Below are 21,445 nucleotides of genomic sequence, written 5' to 3'. Positions count from 1 at the left end.
ATTCTGAAATCCATCCCTCAAGATTTCTTCATGTCAAGGCTGGTTTGGGAAGAGAACATGTGCCTTTCCCATGGTAACTAAGAGAAAATCTGGTGTTGCTTTGGTGAAAGTAATTGCACAAAATGAATCCTTTTGTCCAGAACTTCTCAAATAGTCCTGGTGTCCTTGCTGTGCACTTGAAATCCAACTTGGACATTTGAATAGGAGTAGCTGCTAAAGAGTCAGGCTGCCCTCTAGTGCATGGTTAGGGTTTTTTTAAAAAAAATATCACGATTAAAATATTTTTTAAAAGGTCTTTTCATACATTACATGATTAGCACAAGAACCTTAAACTGTGTGCAAGAATTAGGAAGTCTTTGGCCTTAAGGTCTGATTATTCATTATCCAAACTGTATCCAGGTCTCTACTAAATCATTCCAGCAAACCTCCAATAATCAGAGTTATTCAGGAACCAAGGAGAAAAAAAAAGTATTAAAATGAAAAAATTGAGCTTTTCATTTCTGAGCAATGCAATATTTTCCTGTCACTGGAGAATTATCTTTCCCAGGTCCCATCTTCCTAGCATCATTTATATGATACTAGGTTAGGATTTATCTCTTGTAAAGCAGGTGCAGAAGAGATGAAATCCAGAGTTAAGCTATAGAATTTGCTATAATCCAGTCTGAGGATGACCGCTAATGGGAATGGCTTTATAAAAAGAAATGTAAAAAATTAAAGGAGCAGAAACTTGCAAAGGCCAGCAGTAATAACAACCTTCCCTACTGCCAGGATTAGGAGCTGTAGACTTCCGATTATTCTTGTTCACACATTACACTTTTTTGTTGTTCTACTGGATAGCTCACAATTGGCTGGCTTCTCACAAAAATTAAGCACACCACATTGGGCTATGGATTGTATAGGAACTAGGTCAGGGGTAGGCAACCTCGGCTCTTTTATGACTCATGGACTTCAGCTCCCAGAATTCCTGAGTCAGCATAGTTCAAAAGCCTCAATTCTTTGGCACTCAACCTTTCTGATGGTCCAACTTTCACAGCCATACATTGCAACTGAGAAGACCAGAGCCTTGACTATACGCACTTTTGTTGGCAGTCTTGAGGTATAAAGGGTTGTAAAGGGAGAGAAATGCATTTTCATACTTGCAAGATTCTCTTACTGTAACCTTACAATAAAGTAGGGTTAGTCCATCTGGGTGGTGCTTCTTGTCTGGACGACCTTGCAAGGCTAGCAAATACCCTTCCCTCACAATCCAGCAGGCCTCTGCGCCACTAGTCTTTCGGAAGCCTTAGAAAGTTGGTTTTCTCTTAAACACTGAGATTTGGTTAAAGCTGAAGACCTGTCATGATTGTTATTACTAAAGAATGCTGCTTAAGATGCTGTTTTTCTTTCTTTTTAATGTTTTTTCATTGTCTCTTAATGTATTTGTATTGTTGTTGTGAGTTACGCAGAAATATATGGTATATAAGAGGGACGGCCGCATGAGTTTATGAAAATAAAATCCACCCTAAAGGTAAAGGTTCCCCCGCACATGCGTGCTAGTCGTTTCCGACTCTAGGGGCCGGTGCTCATCTCCATTTCAAAGCCAAAGAGCCAGCGCTTGTCCGAGGACGTCTCCGTGGTCATGTGGCTGGCATGACTAGACGCCAAAGGCGCACGGAACGCTGCTACCTTCCCACCGTAGTGGTCCCTATTTTTCTACTTGCATTTTTACGTGCTTTCGAACTGCTAGGTTGGCAGAAGCTGGGACGGGTAACAGGCGCTCACTCTGTTATGCGGCACTCGGGATTTGACCCGCCAAACTGCCGACCTTCTGATCGACAAGCTCAGCACCCTAACCCACTGAGCCACCACGTCCCCTAATGGACCTTATTTCAAGGGCTTTTCGTGCCTGCTAAATGAAATCAGCTAAAAGTAACCCAGAATACATGGCAATGATCACTTAAGAAAAAGTGCTCCTGGTGTCCTTTTAATCTGTGTAATCTTATATTACTTCATTGTTAATTTATAGAATTTAGAACACAGCTTTTTATATTCTATATACCTTTGATATGGTTTATAGGACTTTGGCTTCCCAGCAGCAAAGCAGGATTAAATAGGATTGCTGAATAAATACTCATTTTAAACTCGCACAAACATTATTTATTCATTGCTTGGTACAAAACTCATTCCATCTGTGTTCAAATCTTCATGCGTAGGTATCTTTCTATCACAGAGTGCAATAGTGAATTATTAGGTTGATATCCTAACGTAGATTAATGTGTTTATCCACGACACAGTTTGCTGATTTGCACTCAAGTGCACCGTAAAATGTGTAACTCTTTCCAAGAAATATAATGGAGCCATAAATTTTAAATACGTACAACTGTTCCATTTCATGACCATTCAGAGTTGCAAAGGCACAAAAAACAGACTTACAACTGATCCTCGCAATTACATTGTTTGTAGCATCCCCACAGGATCAAATGATCAAAATTCAGGCACCTGGCAACCGGCAGGTATTTATGACAGTTGCACAATCCTGTGTGTGTGTGTGTGTGTGTGTGTGTGTGTGTGTGTGTGTGTGTGTGATGCGATCACCATTTGCAACCTTCCCAGCCAGCTTCTCACAAGCAAAGTCAATAGAGGAAACTGGATTTGCTTAGAGACCATATGATTCGCTTAACAACTGCAGTGATTTACTTACACCCATGGCAAAAAAAGGTTGTAAAATCAGGCATGCCTCATTTAGCAACTGTCTTTTTTTTCCAGGAAGTTTTTTTAAATTTTTTTGTTTCAAATTCTAGTCAATTTCAGGCATGCTCCACCTGAAGGTAAATTACTTTTTTTTTTTTGGTAAAATTTTTATTCACTTTTTCCATACAATTCAATAACACTTATTCAACAACGCGTTGTCTGAGTTTATCATTCACTAATACGATTTTAATTCCTAATCCTTTATTCTTTTCTCCAGCCATTGATAAAGTAAGTCCCAAGTCTGATAGTATTCTGTTTCCTCTTTTTCTTTCAACCTCGCAGTAAGTCTGTCCATTTCCGCACATTCTAGTATTTTTTTTATTATTTCTTCCTCTGATAGTATTTCTTCCTTTTTTCAATATTATGCAGATATGATTCTTGCTGCTGTTATCACATGTAAAATCAAATATATGCTTTGTTTATCAATCTTTTCTGGCATAATACCTAATAAAAAAAGTTCAGGTTTAAAATCTACATATTTTCCCAACATTTTTTCTAGTCAAGTATGTATTTTTGTCCAGTACCTCTTTGCTTTAACACATGTTAACTGTCTTAGCAATAGAAATTCTCAGTGCTTTTTTTGTAAAAGAAAAAGGAGCCAGAACTCACACATGTCATACAACCCGCCTTGCCTACCCTACAAGGTTACATCCAAAAAAGGTGCCGGAACTCCGTTCTGAGCGTTCTATGAGAAAAAAAGCCCTGGAAATTCTCATCATAGTTGTGATTGTAAATCGATGATTAGCTGTACAACCTACATCCATATCCACACCAAACTCGGTTCCCAATATAAATCATGGTATGTATAGTTAAAGTGAATCTAGAAATCTGGATTCACCAAGCTGCCATACAACACAAGATGTGAATATGTTTGTTTGCATAAATTCTTCAAACCAAGCAATTCTCAAAACTTACATTTATATTTGTTTTTCTTTTTACGACTCTGAAATCCCTTGCTTCAGGGTGGTATCAACCTGACTGAATGGAGCTGAGCATTTACTGGCCGAATGCCCTTCCTGACACCTATGCGGAGTTCACAGCAAATATTTTTTCTTTGTGCCCTGACAGAGAAACCTCTGCCTCTGCCTAGGATTAAACTCTCAACCTTACAAGTGGGAGTCGAGCATCTTCACCTCTAGGCCACCGCATCGCTCATTTATTTTTCATAATTATGACAAATAATTACTTTGATTATTCTGCTTCAGCTAGTGAAGTTAAATTTGGCAAAGAACTCATACTTAATTGGGTCCTGCTGAACTGTGCTAAAATGCGAATGCAAAGGAAAGAAAGTCAATTATCAGAAAAACTCAAGATTTCTAAAAATTGCAGTGTCCATCTACATTAAGAGAGCATAAGGGGCTGAAGGAGGAAAAACAGCATCATTATTTAACAGAAAATCATATCTGAAGCTGAATTTTAACTGCATTCATGCATAATTCTAAAGCAGGAATTCTAAACTCAAAGATTGTGGAACAAACCACAGGACCCTGATTTATGCATTACGATCAAAACAAACCAAGATGCTTTATATCAGTGTTTCTCAACTGTGGCCACTTTAAAAGGTCTGGATTTCAACTCCCAGAATTCCACAGCCAGCTAGGATAGCTGAGGAATTCTGGGAGCTGAAGTCCAGGTCTCTTAGTGTTGCTAAGGTTGAGAAGCACTACTTTATATTGTTATGAAACAAATGGGCATTTCCATTTGTCACACAAATGGCCTGTTTTATAAATCTCTGAAGATGTTTGAAGTTTTTTATTTTTCAGAAAAAGCTCAACAAACCAAGCAAAAGAGAAACTGGCCAGTATTTAAAACGGTGAATAGTTAAATATCCAGTGGCCAGAGAAAGGTACTAAGTGCCTTATTCAGTAGAAAAGATAAAGCACTCTGTTATTATTTATTTATATAGCACCATAACAAAGAAGAAGAAAGATTTGTTCTCCCAAGAATTAACACACATTTCAACTACTCAGGAAGGCAATGGGAAGCCAAGGGTAAAACATAAGCTATATATGGAATGGGATAATAGAAAAATGAGCTTTTGCAAAGGAATTGAAGGAAGATATTCTAAAACAGAATTCCAGGCGTAATGGAAAAATGCAGTACATAACGAGTATAAGCAAGGTGCTTGACCAAGATAGACAGCGTCAGGGAAATACAGGTAATCCTTGACTTATGACCATTCATTTAGCAACCATTCAAAGTTACAATGGTGCTGAAAAAAGTGACTTACAACCAATCTTGCGTTTATAACCACTGCGGCATTTCTGTGGTCAAGGGATCAAAATTCAAGTGCTCGGCTCCAAACCCAAGAGGGGAAGCTGGATTCGCTTAACAACTGTGTGTTCCACTTAACAACCACGGTGATTTACTTAGCCGTGGCAAAAAAAAATAAAAAAGGTTGTAAAATTGTCTGCGACTCACTTAATGGCCACCTTGCTTAGTGATAAGATGTTTGGTTCCAACTTTGGTTGTAAGTTGAGGACCAACTATAATGGCAAATTAGGGCAGGAAGGCTTAAGTGGGTATTGCTGAAATCAAATGAAATGCCTAGCCAAGAAAGCTACTGAAACAAATGAAACTCCTTTTTGTTTGTACAACCTCCTAATCCCTTAATTTGGGGTCAGTTCCACCAATGGAAAAGGGACGCGGTGGCTCAGTGGGTTAGGATGCTGAGCTTGTCGGTCAGAAGGTCGGCAGTTTGGAGTGCCGCGTAGCAGAGTGAGCACCTGTTACTCGTCCCAGCTTCTGCCAACCTAGCAGTTCGAAAGCACGTAAAAATGCAAGTAGAAAAATAGGGACCACTACGGTGGGAAGGTAACAGCGTTCCGTGTGCCTTTGGCGTCTATGCCGGCCACATGACCACGGAGACGTCCTTGGACAAGCGCTGGCTCTTCGGCTTTGAAACAGAGATGAGCACCGGCCCCTAGAGTTGGAAACGACTAGCACGCATGTGCGGGGGAACCTTTACCTCTACCTCCATCAGTGGAGTTGATTACAGTAGAAATAGAAGCACTTTAGCCCAGTACAGGCCAATCAGGACATACTGCATTTTATTCTTTGTTAGAATTACATGTTGCCTATCTTGACCTGGGACTGTTCTAGAACGGCTTACAACAATCAAAACAAGAGAAATGAAAAGAAGCGCAAACAACAATAAGCAAAGTAATGGAACAACAGAGTCAAGAATGAAAAGGGAAACAGTGATACAGCGATAGGAGAATAAAAGTTGAGTAAATGGGGTAGCAGGGAGCAAGCCGAGAGGTGGGGCTTGCCATTAATCTAGCAGCCATCTGCTAGATTGTGGAACTTCCCCATCTGGTCACCAGGCCAAATGGCAGAGCCAGGTCTTCACGCTTTTCGGGAAGGATAGGAGGGTGGAGACAGACCTCACTTTGGAGCATAAGATATTCCAAAGGGCGAGCACTGCAGCAGAGAAGACTCTTCTTCTGGATCCCAATAGAGTTCTTTGACTGACAGGATCCGCAATAGGCCCTCTCTGCCAGCACAAGTGTGTGTGTAGCGGGGACTTGTCTAGCAGCATGAGACTATTCAAGAGGTAAGCCTTGACCTATGACCTATGAAGCCAATACTCTTCTGCTCTTCCTTCAATGGAAATTCTCATAGTTTGCTGAGTGGGATCTCCAAGGGTTCCCTTTGAAGCCTCCAGACCACCTGAATTCTTTCTCCTACTCTGTCCAGTTCTTGAAAGCCATGCAGGCTTCCGTTGTGGATATATTCCAAGATGGCTGACTGCAGGACTGTAATGGGAATGCTGAAGTTTAAGTGAGGGTAGGTCACACCAACGCTGTTGTCCCTTGTGTTGCTGGCAACAATTCCTGCGAATGGAACACAGATGACAAAAGAACGGAATTCAATATCCCAACATACACACAAAGGGGCAAAAATGCAACGTCAAAGGAGATGAGACTGAGGACAGGCTTTAGGGAGATTTGTACTGTTAAAATGAACCTTCAAAGAGCTGAATAATTTGTAGGAACTAAAGTGAGAAATTTTTTGTGTGTGTGCTAGAGGCACGTGGCTCGGTCTGCTGAGAATTGCAGCTCAGTGACACGTAAAGCACATAAAGCACAACAGCCTTGCCTTTCTTAAACTGAAAGCTAGAAACTTGTTTTCTTTAAACTGAATATCCTCAGGAAGTAAAATCAAGGACAAAGAAAGTGTAACCATTATATACCATAGATTTTTCTCATCAGTCATGATGTCACGCCTCCCTCACAACCTGACTCCGAGGATGACATGGAGTACTTTGTTGAGGCCCAGGAGGGGGTGTCTGTGGCTTCGGAGGACTGTAGGGAAGAGCAGGCTGAGGCAGGCCAGGGCCCTTCAGGTGTGGAACAGGGAAGGCAGAGTGCAGGCGAGGAGCAAGGCCCCCCCACCTGATCCTAGAGCAAGGAGAGCAGAGAGGAGGAGAGAACAACGGAGGCAGGCTCAATTGCTCGGGAGGAGACCGTCCCGCCCCACGTCACAAGGCACACCTGGAGACTAAGATATAAGGAGACGCTGTGGGGTGGGGCACTTGCCGGGAACAAACATGCTATCTTGAGATAGTGAATTGTGCTCTTGTCTAACCTGGACACTTTGAAATCCGGACCGGTTGGTTTGTGCTTCACAACCACAGAAGACATTTCTAAGTCTCTCCTTGCAGACTGCAGGCAAGCCGAGAGTTAAAAGGACTGTTTACATTTTTGTGTTATCTGTCTTGCCTGTGCAGTGCATTTGTTGAACTCTTGTCAGCTTAGGTGGGAGCTTTTGGAGAACTTGGGCAGTGATTAAAAGACCGTTTCTCTTGCCAGTCAACTGCTTTGCCTCCGTTCGGGGCCCTGGGTCATCACACATGATTTTCTCAATGTTAATAATCTAAAAAAACAATCTTTTTCCATTTAGGTACACCATCCCAATATTTTCATATTTCACGTATTATAAAAATACTGTGCTTCTTGTCTATCTTATAACATCTGGGTATAACATATACTTTCTGATCAGCTTATATTTCACTTATATTTATGAAAGTTACATCTTCCCAATATTTTTACACTTCATATATTGTAAAACATACTATATTGCTTAAATCTCTTATCCCTCTCGTTATCGGGCCCCTTTATGTTCAAAGTTCTCTACTCTTTTAACCATATTCAAGCCAGTGTTTACTCATGTAATACTCCATCTGATAAAAAGGTAAAGGTAAAGGTTCCCCCGCACATGCGTGCTAGTCGTTTCCGACTCTAGGGGCCGGTGCTCATCTCCGTTTCAAAGCCAAAGAGCCAGCGCTTGTCCGAGGACGTCTCCGTGGTCATGTGGCCGGCATGACTAGACGCCAAAGGCGCACGGAACGCTGTTACCTTCCCACCGTAGTGGTCCCTATTTTTCTACTTGCATTTTTATGTGCTTTCGAACTGCTAGGTTGGCAGAAGCTGGGACGAGTAACAGGCGCTCACTCTGTTATGCGGCATTCAGGATTCAACCCGTTAAACTGCCGACCTTCTGATCGACAAGCTCAGCATCCTAACCCACTGAGCCACCGTGTCCCATTCTCCATCTGATAGGACAAGTCAAATGTCTTGATTCTGTCTCTAGCCTCTTGCCGAATAGCTTTCCAAGTTGATATGTTCCACTTACCCGGCAGCTTCTGTGTTTTTGCAAGTATTGTTGAGAATACAGAAGATAGGATAGGTAGGATACAGTATATACTTTTTGTCTCCCAGACTCTGATAATTCTCCTGGGAATTCTACAGTCTATTCTATACCATAATTCTATACTATATATTTTTCTTTGTATTACTGTTCTGGATGTTTCTATTTTGGGTTAACTGTTGAGAATTTGGTTGGTTGCAAAGTCCATTTATTTTATCTACCCATCTTACCTAGAAGTTTCCCACTGTGAGTGCCAAAAAGGGCACCTCCACTCGAGCCGCCATGAACTGCACTGGTTGTCTGGAGCATCACTGGCTTATCTTCCACGGTGATCACAGCCGAGAGGATTCCCGATGTCACAGACGGTCCACAGGCCTGACCGAAGACACCAAAACTCACAATACTCACATCTTCTCCTGAAAAAGTTCAAACCAGACAACAGTCATCAAGAACCTTCTCATCGTGTACTGAACGATGCCTCTTTATGGGAAGAAAAGAATCTGGACATGGAACAACTGCAATAAGAAATCCTGGATGATGCCTCTTTATGGGATTTACAAAGTTGGCCACTGAAAGCTTTAAAATTCTAAAGAGTGATGAAAGATCAAATCCTGCGCTATAATACAAACCATTTAAAGATCAAGATTGCACAGAGCAAAAAGAAGGAATATGAAATCAGATTATTTGACCCAGGATAAACAATTTGTTCGATATCTCTGGTAACTCCTAATGGAAGTATTGAAGTAGGACTGAAAATATGATTTCTAGATTGTGTACAAATAAAAGTTAGGAGCTGAGGTAGCGTGGTGGTTAGAATGCTGTATTGCAGGCTAGCTTTGCCTATTGCCAGGAGTTCGATCCTGACCAGCTCGAGGTTGACTCAGCCTTTCATTTTTCCGAGGTCAGTAAATGAGGACTCAGATTGTTGGGGAGGGGTAGTATGCTGACTCAGTACACCACTTAGAGAGGGCTGCAAAGCACTATGAAGTGTTATATAAGTCTAAGTGCTGTTGCTATTGCTATATGGGGAGGAGAGTTTTTTTATTTGCAACTTTAAAAGAAGGTGAAAAGTTTGTATATTAGCTTATGTTCATTGTGATGAAGGTTGGAAGCCACTTTATTGTTGTCTTTGTAGACTTTCTGACCCTGGAATTTTGCAACTATTCTAAATATATGCCAGTTGCCCAGCAGCTGAGTCACACATAGATAACCTTTGTTGTCATTTTTACTGTAGGCACAGTGGCACACATTAAAAATGAAATTCTGTTGCCTGCTCTCAGAAGTATAAACATACACAACACACATATAAACATGCTATACACATACATATGCATATACCTACACCCTTACCTATAAATACACACAAATATTAATCACTGACCATCTTGAATATGTAGCAGAAAGAGGAAGCTTGATCATGTGACTACAGGGTCACTGTAATGGCCATAAGGTGCGAGGACCACTCAAAAGTCACTTTTTCACCCGAAACCTGCTCTTCCACCTGCTCGTGCAGATATCCATAAATAGCTTCGCTGTGAAAAACACTGTAGCTGTAAACCATTTAAAGCATTAACTCTGAGGATGAAGTAATTATTGTGTGTGCAAAACACTTATTTCCTAAGAGCTCTTTTGAATGCTTTAGAAGTATTTCAAGCTCTAAATAATTCTGTTGCAAGCTCCAAATATTTCCAAAATGATTAAAATAACCTGCTCGAAAGGAAAAGCAATGGATTCACCCTGCTTCACGGAAAGGAATTGTCTGGAACTCAGTTTCAGGACAAATTTAAAATAGATTTGCCTATCACTGCAAAGATGGTTTCAATATGTAAGGCTTCACGCTTTCCCATGAAATGTTTGATGCATTATTTATAAGTGCCAGCTTCATTTTTTTTTAATATTAAGTGATGGACAACAATATTTAATACATCAATATTTGAGGAGTCGCCACAAAGAAGAATGGGTCAACCTATTCTCCAAAGCACCTGAAGGCAGAACAAGAAGCAATGGATGGAAACTAATCAAGAAGAGAAGCAACCTAGAACTAAGGAGAAACTCCCTGACAGTGAGAACAATAAATCAGTGGAACGACCTGCCTCCAGAAGTTGTGGGTGCTCCATCACTGGAGGATTTCAATAACAGATTGGACAGCCATTTGTCTGGAATTACATAGGGTCTCCTGCTTGAATAGGAGGTTGGATAGAAGACCTCCAAGGTCCCTTCCAACTCTGTTATTCTTCTTTACAGCCCTATGTGAACTAAAAACAAAAGAAGAGGTGCCAACCTGGATTTGTTACTTTGCTCTCACCTGGATGAAATTTTGGTGCTAGAACAAGCTCTGGCAATGTGGATAAACTTTCTTCCATCTCTACCAATGCGATATCATAAGGAGAAGAGTCCTTTGTTGCAAACACTACATTTCCTTTCACTACAGAATCCCTAGGAGGAGAAAAAAAATCAACATTTGAGAGAGACTGAAAACAAAACATGATTTCGCATTGTTCAGCTGGTCAAAACGAGGACACGACAAATAAAATCCACCAGAAAGTTTTGCAGAAAGTTTCCCTGTCTCCCAAGTTGTGACATTTCCCTTAACAGCTCTATATACCCTTTTTAAAAATCTTCTTCCTTGCCATCAAATATATTTTGCAGGTCCAAGGGGTAAAAGGTCTTTTGCATTTTCATTGTTATAGCTAATTCTTGCAGTATTTTGTTTCTATATAGTCATTTATATTTCCCTTCTTTTATCATCTCTAAATCCCTTGCCTCTGTTTCGTCTTTTGATTTCTGGATTATTTGTTCATACTTGGTAGTCGTTATCTGGGAACTTTCAAGTTGTAGATTTGCTCATTTATATTGTCTAAATTGTTTTTAGTCTCATTATGATTTCTTTTTATGTCCTCTTTGCATTCAACAATTGATGAATTAGTTGTAGCATAGAATATATTTCTTTGTGAAAGGTGTTTGTTTGTTCTTGAGTCATCATTCCTGGAGATCCTCTAGTATCACCAGATTCAATAAGAGTAGATTAAAGTTTCCTCTAGTTGACTTCCTGTTCCTGTTTTCCAGCAAGCAGTCTGAAGATTCGGAATGCCGAACTCTTGGGCTGGAATTTCCTTTTGTTGGGGACCCTAAGGGGCCAGAACCCACCCTGAAGGGGTGGAATGAAGGAAGGAAATCCCAGGGACTTCCCAGAGACAGTGGTCTCTCCGAATGGTCCAGGAGAAGCCTCCCAGAAACCAACAGAAGAAAGGGCTGACTAACTGCATGTTCAGCCATAGTTGGAAACAACAGAAGTCATAACCTTTCAAATTAAGCAGATTTAAAACAGCATGCTTGAGTCTGGGTAAGAATATTAATTTTGTCTATCCTACTTATTTTCCTGAAGAAGAAAGTCCCCAAAATAAGAGATCTCCGAAGAAGGAAAGGGGGAGGGGGATTCTGCTCCCTCCCTTTTGGTTATCGGAAGCGGCGAAACTTACCCTTTAGAGAGAGAAAAAAAAAGACTAGAAAGACCTGAAAAATGAGCAAACGCTGACACCTGCTGGTGGGTGAGGATTTTTTTTCTCTGACCCTCAAAGTTTTTAGAAAATGCAGCTGTGTAAACAAAGTGAGAGTAAGAAAGCTGAATCAATGAATACTTTACAAAAGGAAACATATAAGTGGCAACAATTTCAAAGGACAATGACTTTAAACTACAAAGAAATCCAGAATAACCTTGAGAGCATGAATCAACATTTCCAACTTAATTTCACTCCAAGAAATTTCCCAGGAAAATACAGTAGAGATGACTGAGCATAATTCTGAGGATAGAGACTTGAAGATGGAACCATATAAAATAAAAAATCATGATTTAATCCAAATGGGAAATATTTCAACATGTCCAAGCAATTTTGAAGATAAGGAAAAGAATGAGAAAAAATTCCTTACAGGGAAACAAATGATGCAGCAAAACATACTGATTAAGAAAGGCAACAGCCAGAGAAAAAAGACTAAAATAGAAATTCAGAAAATAGATGATGGAACTTATCAGAAAGAATACTTAGAAACATTTGTTTGAATATGGCTAAAGAAATGGAAAAACTTTGAAATATATTACTCTTAGAGGGATGATTTTTTTTCTTAACTATGTTTTTTTTCTTTCTGTTAAAAAAAAGTTGAAATGATTTAAACAAAAGCAAATGTTTTAATTATTTAAATGTGGTGATAAGAAAAGCATAAAATGTGTTTTGAATGAGAGTTAAAGGATTAGATGATTAGAACTATTGAATGGAATGCTTAAAGTTTAAATAGATTAAATACATTCTTAGCTATGGTCAAAAAGAATAAGAAATTGAGGGAATAAATATATATTAAATTAGGAGGGATACATATTTTAAGTTGTATGTTATTTTTTGTATCTCAGTGCTCTTGCCTCTTTTTGTGCTATACACAAATCCACCACTAGATGTCACTCAAAGTCCATTTTCCACTCTTAAAACAAAGGATTGATTTCTTATATTTCTCAATTTTTTTTCAAAGAGAAAATCTTAACAGTTATCTCAGTTCTCAAATTTATCAAAGCTGTAGCTTTATGTTACTTCCACTTCAATACTGTATGTTTCTGTCCCCCATAAAATTAAAATGCTGCTTCTATTTACATACAGAGGTTTTTAGCTTCTTGGGAGCCTTTTCCAGGAAATTCAGTTGTAAAATAGTAAAGAAAGGATCAATATTCTCACCCAGTTTCAAACATGCTGTTTACGACGTATTAACTGGTGCTTTTTTTTTCTTCAGTTGTCAGCAGCTAATGGCCAGCCACAGGAATGTAGTCGGTCTTTCCCCTGCCAGTTTGGAGGGCTTTCCTTGGATCAAACAGAAAGACCGCCGTCTTCATCGTCTCCTCAGGACAATTTTAGGCCCTTTTTAGGGCCCCCACCAGGGCAAAATCAGGTGCGGAAGGCAGAGCCCTGCCTTCCTGAGTCCCATCTCGCTGCAACGCAAACCGGAAGCCCTCAGATACTTTCTATGAGAGAGCTGGGTCATGCCTTCCTGAGATGTAAAACTGAGGGGTGTTGAAGCCACTAGAACCAGGATTTGAATCCTTCTGATTTTTCTGCATCTCTAGGCTACAGACCAGTCTCCTTCCTCAACTGAATTGGGTTCCTTCCTTAACCAAACTGGGCTACAGCCAATCTTGGCAATGTTGCCTGGGAAAAATTGGGGCGGCTCAAACTCCAGTCTGAGAATGAGGTTGTACACCCTCAAGACTGCCACACACGCATTCTCCCAAACTTTATCTGTGTTGCTCAGATGATTGCATTCAGGTTGCTTCAGAGACACCCAAAGGAACAAGCATCAAAAGGCAAATCTGAGATCAAAGGATGAGGATCTCGCCCAAATTACTCTTAATGGGCTTTTCTGGATTACAGTTGTTTCTCTATGGCTTTTTAAAACACATTTCCAGAGAAGGAGATGATGATACAAAGACAAACAAGAGAGCAAGGCCTGAAGAGCCATATTGAAAAGAAACAAAAGGGCTGATGCTGAAATGTTTTCCTCTTTTACTCCCAAGCGACATTAGCTGGTTCTGTTTTAGGGAGCATTTTGGAGTGGGGGTGGGTGGGGAGAATGGAAGGAGTCAGGGGGGTCAGTATAGATGACTAATGTCAAGGTTGCATAAATACTTATCCATCCCACCCCCCAAAAAAAAAATCTGTGCTTTTTTTCTCCATGTTTCCTGTTACATCACAATTAGTTATTAGTATTTACACTGTTGTTCTTATTACCACCAAATCTCCCACCATGGCACTGATTCAACATTTAACATGGCACTGATTTTAACACGTAGGTTTAAAAGCACTATAATCCATTTGTTCATTAAAAAAAAGACACAAACCACAACTTAAATTCAAATGTAACTATCAAGAATTTTAGTCTGGAATGGATTTTCACTTTCACCGTATCTGTTTTCGTTTCTATAGGTGGCACTCTATGAATTTATGACTGAATGCATAAGATGGGAACTGCAGCGTATTACTCAAGTTACACAAATTATCCTCCTACTTGACTCCTTTCCGATATGGTGGAATCTAAAGCTACTGTAGTTCCACAGAAATCGCTGCTTCTCCAAGAGTTCATATTTGATCGCAATCCAAAATTCCATACTTTTAACTCCAAAAAACAAAAAGCATAGTTCTAGAACTTGCAGGCAAAAAATTTAGCACAAATGGAATAATAAATGTAACTCAAATTCTCTCTCCATCCATCCATCCATCCATCCATCCATCCCCAGTGCAGTTCAATGCTTAAATTGCTGGACTAGGAACAGGAAGACCAGATTCTAGCCCTCCCTTAAGAAAAGCAGTCAGCTAAGTGATTGTGGGCCAATCATTTTCCCTCCACCCTTCATTGGGAAAATCATCTATCATCATGCAATGGATAGTAAACAGCTAATCCTTGACTTCATAACCATCCGTTTAGCAATCATTCGAAGTTAGAATGACATTGAAAAAAGTGAGTTACAATCAGTCCTCATATTACCAACCATCACAGCATGCCTATGGTTATATACTTGGTAACTTGAATGAACTTACATTTGCAGCCTCCTACAGCCATGTGATCACCATTTGTGACCTTCCTAGCTAGTTTCTGACAAGCAAAGTCTTTGGGAAGCTGGATTCATTCAACTGCACGATTCACAACTGCAGTGATCTGCTTAATAACACATGGCAAAGAAGATCGTGAAATTAGGCATGACTTAACAACTGCCTTGCTAAGCAATGGAAACCCAATTGCGGTCACAATTCAAGGACTACCTGTAATGGTCCATAACCTTCCATGAGGAGCCTTCATCCTGCAGTAGATTGATTTAGATTGATAATTATACACAGAGCTATGGGTTACATAGCTAGTAAGGACATCATAGGAACTCCTCTGAATAAACTTTCTTCCTTCTGATGTGGCAAGATAACAATATTTTTCTGTGAAGAGACTTACACTTTGGAACTTCTTACCTGTAAAGGTGCATAAAGCTTCCTTCCTCCTCATTTTAGAAACTTTTTTTTAGAAAAAAATAAAATAAAAACATTTTTAAAAACTCTTTTAAGGTTTTGTTTCACTGGTCCTTCAAACCTTGCTAAATTTTATTGGTGTCCATGTATGAAGAGAGGATTGATTTATTATCACTGTTGTTTTCATCATTTTAATTTATTATTCTATTCTTGTAGGTTTTTTTCATTCTTAGAACCTACCCAGAATCTTTAAAGAGCCTTGGTGGAGCAGTGGGCTAATGCCTCCTTAAGTAACACCAGCTGCCTGCAATTAGTGCAGGTTCGCATCCCACCAGGCTCAAGGTTGACTCAGCCTTCCATCCTTCCGAGGTAGGTAAAATGAGGATCCAGATTGTTGGGGGCAATTAAGCTGACTTTGTAATAATGCCGCTTGGGGGGGTGGGTGTGAAAGCCCTAATAAGCAGGCATATACATAGAATGAAGGCTACTGCTAAGCTTGTAAGCCGCCCTGAGTCTTCGGAGAAGGGCGGGATATAAATGGAATTAAAATAAAAATAAATAAATAAAATAAAGTTGCTCTTAGATTCGCCTAAATCTTTAAAGTTAGCAACCTATAAACAGAAAACGGCTGGGGAGGCTGAATCTCCCTCAGTCTGAGAATGAGAATGTGCATGGTCACATTCTCAAGACTGCCACACATACACTCTCCCAAAACTCTCCTACGCTGCTCAGATGAGCACAAATTGCATCAGAGACACCCAGGAGAACAAAGAAATACAGAAGCAAATATTAAAATTCAGACTCACCTGTTAGGACTAGTTAAAAACCTGATATGGACATTTGGTGCTCGGCCAACCACATGCCGACAGGTTAATAACAGCCTTGAATTTATCATCACCCCAGACCCCCAGGCTAACCCACATTCTATCAGAACCACAGCATCCAACAGGTGCTTGTCCAGTCCATTTCCGAGTACCATCATAGTATGCGATCTAGTCACAAGTTCCACGGGGAGCAACCAAGGCTTCAGGAAACCACGAGACCCAGAAAGCACCTCCGCAACACTCTCCAGAATGGAATCAATGGCACAAACCAGAGTCAAGCCAACCCACTCAGTGGATTTCCAGCAAAGCGGCGCTATGATGATTCCAACTAGATGAGGACCGATTCCTGACATGACAAAGACGCCTCCTCCTTCAGTGCCAGGCAAGCAACGGGCGTCAATCAAGAGGAGGGCATTGTTTGCTCCTGCCAGGTTGCTGACTATCCCTTTACTAAGGGTGTTCATGAAAATGTCCGGGCAAAATGAGCCGAAAGGAGAGCCACACGCAAAGACTGTATCACCCTTCCTAAGGGATCGGGCCGGAATACAGTTCACCCAACCTGCCCCATAGGAATCAGGCTCCAGGATCCTCAGCAGAGCAAACCAGTGCAAGCAATGCAAGTCATGCTCCAAAGAGTTGACTTCCTGCTCAAAGTCATTCCCTCCAAAATGCCACTGATCTGAAGCACTGAAGATTTTGGAGAACGCCTCGTGGAACTGCGGACAGGCGACTACCATCAGGAGCTCAGCTTCACAGTTCCTCCCACCGTGGGAGGATCGAAGCCGATTCGAAAGTGGATTGAACCTTAACCCTGGTTTATCTTCCCCCAGGTCGCCAGCCAGACAATTCCGGTTCGCTTTGCTGCTGCATCCATTTGCCCTAAGCACCTGGATCCGGAGGCCCGGTGAGAAGTGATCGGCGAGGAGAACTTTGCCCCGAGACCAATCAGGATGCTCGGCTTCCAGAAGGAAAGGGGAAAAGAGGATCCCGTGGCAAAGAACAATCCCCGGGTCTTGACTCAAGAGGACACCGCTGCCGCTGCAAGGTCCGCGGGAGACCTGGGAGTGAGACACGGAGACCACGCAACCAGCTCGGGCTGCTGTCGATCCCAGAGTTTCGGACATAGGGAAAATAAAACCGAGGTCCCTCACCGGCGAATCTCTCTACTGATAGCCCGGAGAGGAAAGCGGGAGAGCGCCAAAGGGAAAGCCCAGTTCTGCAAAATGCGGGGAGTTTAAGGCAAAGAAAGTCCGTCAACTTCCAAGAGTCGCCTTATTCAGTCCTGCCCTGCTCCTTCCTTGCCCCTTCCAAGAACCGGGAAGATCGGAGCCCCCTCGCCTCGGCGCTTCCACCAAGTCCCGGGACGCACCGGACCAGCCGCGAAACCCCCAACGAGGCGGAGAGGAAGCATCGGACAAACCCGGAATAAGCAGCTAAGGGGAAAAGAGCTAAGCTCGCTCTCATTGGCTGATCGGTCAATTACGGCGCTACGATTGGTGGAGGAGACTCGTGCAAGGAACGTCCTCTCCCATTGGCTGCTTTTAGACGTTTGGCTACCTATAGCAAAGAGAGCTTTCGGAATCTGTTTGATTCCTATGGCGGAGCTGTCACCTTGAAGAACTGCCACCCTAATTGGAATTGTTTTAATTTGGCTGGAAGGGATCCTTCTTTGGATCAAGTGCCAGAGTCATTCGGCATAAATATTACAGTGATAAGCGCAGACTGGCGTTGAAATAAAAGTTCTGAGTGCTGCATAGATTTTTTTTTGTTTTGGCCTTATCTTTGGGATTTCTTATTTAACTCGAAATCAGGAAGCAAAGAAGAGAGTCGTTGAACAAATGTCGGGTTAATTCCAACGCGAATAACTTTCCAAGCCCCTGACCGTGCCTATCGATTGCTATCTAAGGGCACACTTCTGGGAAAAATTTGTATCCCGACTTAGCAAAGTTGAGAAGACCGCTAGATCCTAGTAGTCTGTATTCTGCACATTATCATTTGTGCTGGATAACATCCGTCATTCCCTTTACAGCCTCGTTCAGAAATAATTATACTTCTTGTCGATACCGGCTTTAGCTGCAAGCCTGGGAAATCCTCTTAATTGTTTATTTTATTTTATTTATTTTATTGAATTTGTATACCGCCCTATTCCCGTAGGACTCAGGGCGGTTTACAGGGCAGTTAAAACCATGAAATACAAAAATTAAAATCAATTAAAACAATTAAATTAAATTCAAGCCCCAAGAGTAAATCTAAAACCCAGTTAAATTAACAACCCCACAGTGTTATGGTGCTAAAAATAACAGTTTAAATAAATAAACAAACATGACAAAACATTTGCTGAGCAAATGCAGGTAGGGTTAGCAGACCTGGGCTGCTGAAATCTGTACAATTACTATGTCAGTAAAGATACATAGCAGGATCTTAAAACTTTCCTGGAGCTTCATTGCCATTCAGATTCTGTAGCTCAGCTTTAATAATCATAATTGAAGTTGTGTGATTCTGTAGCTCAGCTTTAATAATCATAATTGAAGTTGTGTGACTTATTTCTATCTATAGGAACGTGTCCCACCTAATTTCTTAGATCTCAATGACTAAAACCGTATTAAGAGACAAGCAAGACAAAAAACCCCCACAAAAATACGAATACATTATAGGGTATAACTGAATTGGCAGTTACCTGAGAGTAGGAAGCACCGCTGAATTAGGAAGAATCAGCAATGTATTTTCATCCAGGTCAATCACAGACAGTGAGCAGAAATCCAGTGTGGATAATCCCGTGAATGAGTTAATATACAAACTACTACTAATTAAAAAACCTTACCTCATCACAGAGAGCAATAATTTATCTTCCTCATTCCCTGGGGCTAAACTATAAATCTTGAAGTAAATCTTGAAGACCATTTTAATATTCTGTTCTAGAGACTGTTATATTTAAGTAGAAAGTGTCAGCACTTCTGCTCTGAAAAAAGTCTCTGAGTTTATTTTGCTAAGCTCCATCACATTACTCCCCATTTCTCATATTGAAATATCTTAAACATCAGTCTATGGGGCGAAAGATGCCTGTTTATTAATAGTATGTATCATCAGAATCTTAGAATTCTAGCTGATCACATGCAGAACATGAGTCAGCAATGTCTTGAAGCTGCCATAGAGAAAAGAAGAAAGCAATGTTAGGATGCATTGATAGCATTTCTAAAACGGGGGATGTAATTGTTCTGGTCTATTCTGCATCCCTCAGAACCCACTATATATACTGTGTCCAGTTTGTGTGGGATAGTGGTTAAGGTGCTAACAGGATAACCCGGATTCTAATCCCATCTCAGCTAGGGAAACTCACTCTCTTGACTTCAGGTCATTCACTCTCTGGAGTCCTTGGTGCTCTCTGACCTTGGTTTCTTGCAGATGTTTTATTACTCAACTGGGTAATATCTTGTTTAATCTGGTTGGGTAATGAAACATTTGCACGAAAACAACCAAGCTCAGAAACCACCAAGAACTTCACAGTTCAACCTTGAGCTACAAATATTCTGTTCTATTGGACACTCTCTCTCAGCCCAATCTGCCTTACATGGTTCTTGTTGGGAGGAAAATGGGAGGGGAGCTACAGGTGAAACTCAAAAAATTAGAATATCGTGCAAAAGTTCATTTATTTCAGTAATACAACTTAAAAGGGGTAACTAATATATGAGATAGACTCATTACATGCAAAGCAAAATAGTTCAAGCTGTGATTTGTCATAATTGTGATGCAATTGCAAAAGAAGTTGGATGTTCCCAAAGTGCTTTTATCAAAGCACATTAATAGAAAGTTATGTGGAAGGGAAAAAGGTGGAAGAAAAAGGTACACAAGCAGCAGGGATGACCGCAGCCTGGAGAGGATTGTCAGGAAAAGGCCATTCAAAAGAGTTGGGCACTTTCACAAGGAGTGGACTGAGGCTGGAGTCAGTGCATAAGAGCCACCACACACAGACGGATCCTGGACATGGGCTTCAGCCGCTCCTGAACAACAAACAACGTCAGAAGCATCTTACCTGGGCTAAAGAAAAACAGACCTGGTCTGTTGCTCAGTGGTCCAAAGTCCTCTTTTCTGATGGGAGCAACTTTTGCATCTCATTTGGAAACCAAGGACCCAGAGTCTGGAGGAAGAATGGAGTGGCACAAATTGCAAGATGCTTGAAGTCCAGTGTGAAGTTTCCACAGTCTGTGTTGATTTGGGGAGCCATGTCATCTGCTGGTGTTAGTCCACTGTGCTTCATTAAGTCCCGGGTTTTCATGAGCTGTACGCCATAATCATCACAATTATGACAAATCACGGCTTGAACTGTCTTGCTTTGCTTGTAATGAGTCTATCTCATATATTAGTTTCCCCTTTTAAGTTGCATTACTGAAATAAATGAACTTTTTTACGATATTCTAATTTTCCGAGTTTTACCTGTATGTATAACATCATGAATGTGCAAGATGGGCAGGGATTTGGTATCTTGCCCATTGTAATCCTTTTCCTGCGTGCGCCATTGCACAGTTTGTCAAATACACAAATTACTATGTTAAAGAGTGCAAGCAAACAGGTTCCAATAAAGGCGCCAATGCAGATTATGAAACTGAGGCTTAGCAAGAGCAACAGAGATTAGGCCTCACCTTGTTAGAAGAGCCCTCATTAGGTACCTGAAGGAGTGTCTTATTTAAAAGGTGACCTGTTTTCAACTTTTTTACATTTTAAGGTGCATGCAAGTCAAAATGCTGTTGCACGTTTGAGAAAGCTTGCTAGTGTGCTAAGAGCTGTCTGTTTGTGAAACCAACTCACTGGGAAGGGAATGAGCCTTGCTTTGCTGTTGGCAAAGGACACAAAGAGATCTGTTGGAGATGCTTAGAGCTGGATTCTTGTAAGGAGTGGGCATTGGACTGTTTGCTCTTTTCTACCCCCAAGAGTTAATAATTTTGTTAGCTTTTTACGACTAGTTGGCAATCCATGTTCTTTTAAGATAAAAGAAAAATTTCCCAGTGTTGTTTTGGGAAAACTCCAAATCAACGTAGTCTGTCAATCCATTAAACAAGAATGTATTTCTGAATTCCAGCGGTCCAAATTAACCAAGTATGCATTATATATTCTAGTTGTTTCATTTCCTGTCGTTTAGTTCCATTTTAAGATCCCTTGTTCCAAAAATATGAGAGGAAAACATCTGTCCTGCCATAACTGTCACACGCCTCTATCATGTCCATCTTTTGGAAGCTAAAAAAGCCAAGAGTTACA

General features: G+C 40.9%; 1 protein-coding gene across 2 annotated transcripts; it reads right to left on the bottom strand.

Moving 5' to 3' along the window:
- Positions 1 to 2,125: 2,125 nt before the first annotated feature.
- TYSND1 (trypsin like peroxisomal matrix peptidase 1) lies at positions 2,126 to 17,588 on the bottom strand. 2 transcript variants are annotated; one of them, XM_081328678.1, is made up of 6 exons: positions 16,178 to 17,588; positions 10,688 to 10,818; positions 8,613 to 8,798; positions 6,403 to 6,566; positions 3,917 to 3,992; positions 2,126 to 3,114 (listed from the first exon to the last, which is right to left on the bottom strand). In XM_081328678.1, exons 1-5 carry the CDS (start codon positions 17,317 to 17,319, stop codon positions 3,969 to 3,971), a joined length of 1,647 nt encoding a protein of 548 aa, XP_081184804.1. In that variant the 5' UTR covers positions 17,320 to 17,588; the 3' UTR covers positions 2,126 to 3,114; positions 3,917 to 3,968. The 2 variants fall into 2 exon arrangements, with proteins under 2 accessions (XP_081184804.1, XP_081184803.1); XM_081328677.1 differs by lacking the exons at positions 2,126 to 3,114; positions 3,917 to 3,992 and having other exon boundaries at positions 4,468 to 6,566.
- Between the last annotated feature and the right edge of the window lie 3,857 nt (positions 17,589 to 21,445).

The sequence above is a fragment of the Vipera berus genome, assembly GCF_964194415.1.
Source record: "Vipera berus genome assembly, chromosome: 5".
NCBI lineage: Eukaryota > Metazoa > Chordata > Lepidosauria > Squamata > Viperidae > Vipera > Vipera berus.
The sequence above is the reverse complement of the archived record's forward strand: the minus strand, read 5'-3'. Positions and strand labels throughout refer to the sequence as shown.

Excerpts from the sequence above, each read along its gene's own strand:
- TYSND1 (XM_081328677.1), bottom strand. The coding sequence starts at position 17,319 with ATGTCCGAAACTCTGGGATCGACAGCAGCCCGAGCTGGTTGCGTGGTC. Across the intron at positions 10,819-16,177 it reads TTTTTAACTAGTCCTAACAG|GGATTCTGTAGTGAAAGGAA; the intron begins GTGAGTCTGAAT and ends TTCTCCTCCTAG. Across the intron at positions 8,799-10,687 it reads AGCACCAAAATTTCATCCAG|GAGAAGATGTGAGTATTGTG; the intron begins GTGAGAGCAAAG and ends GAACTTTTTCAG.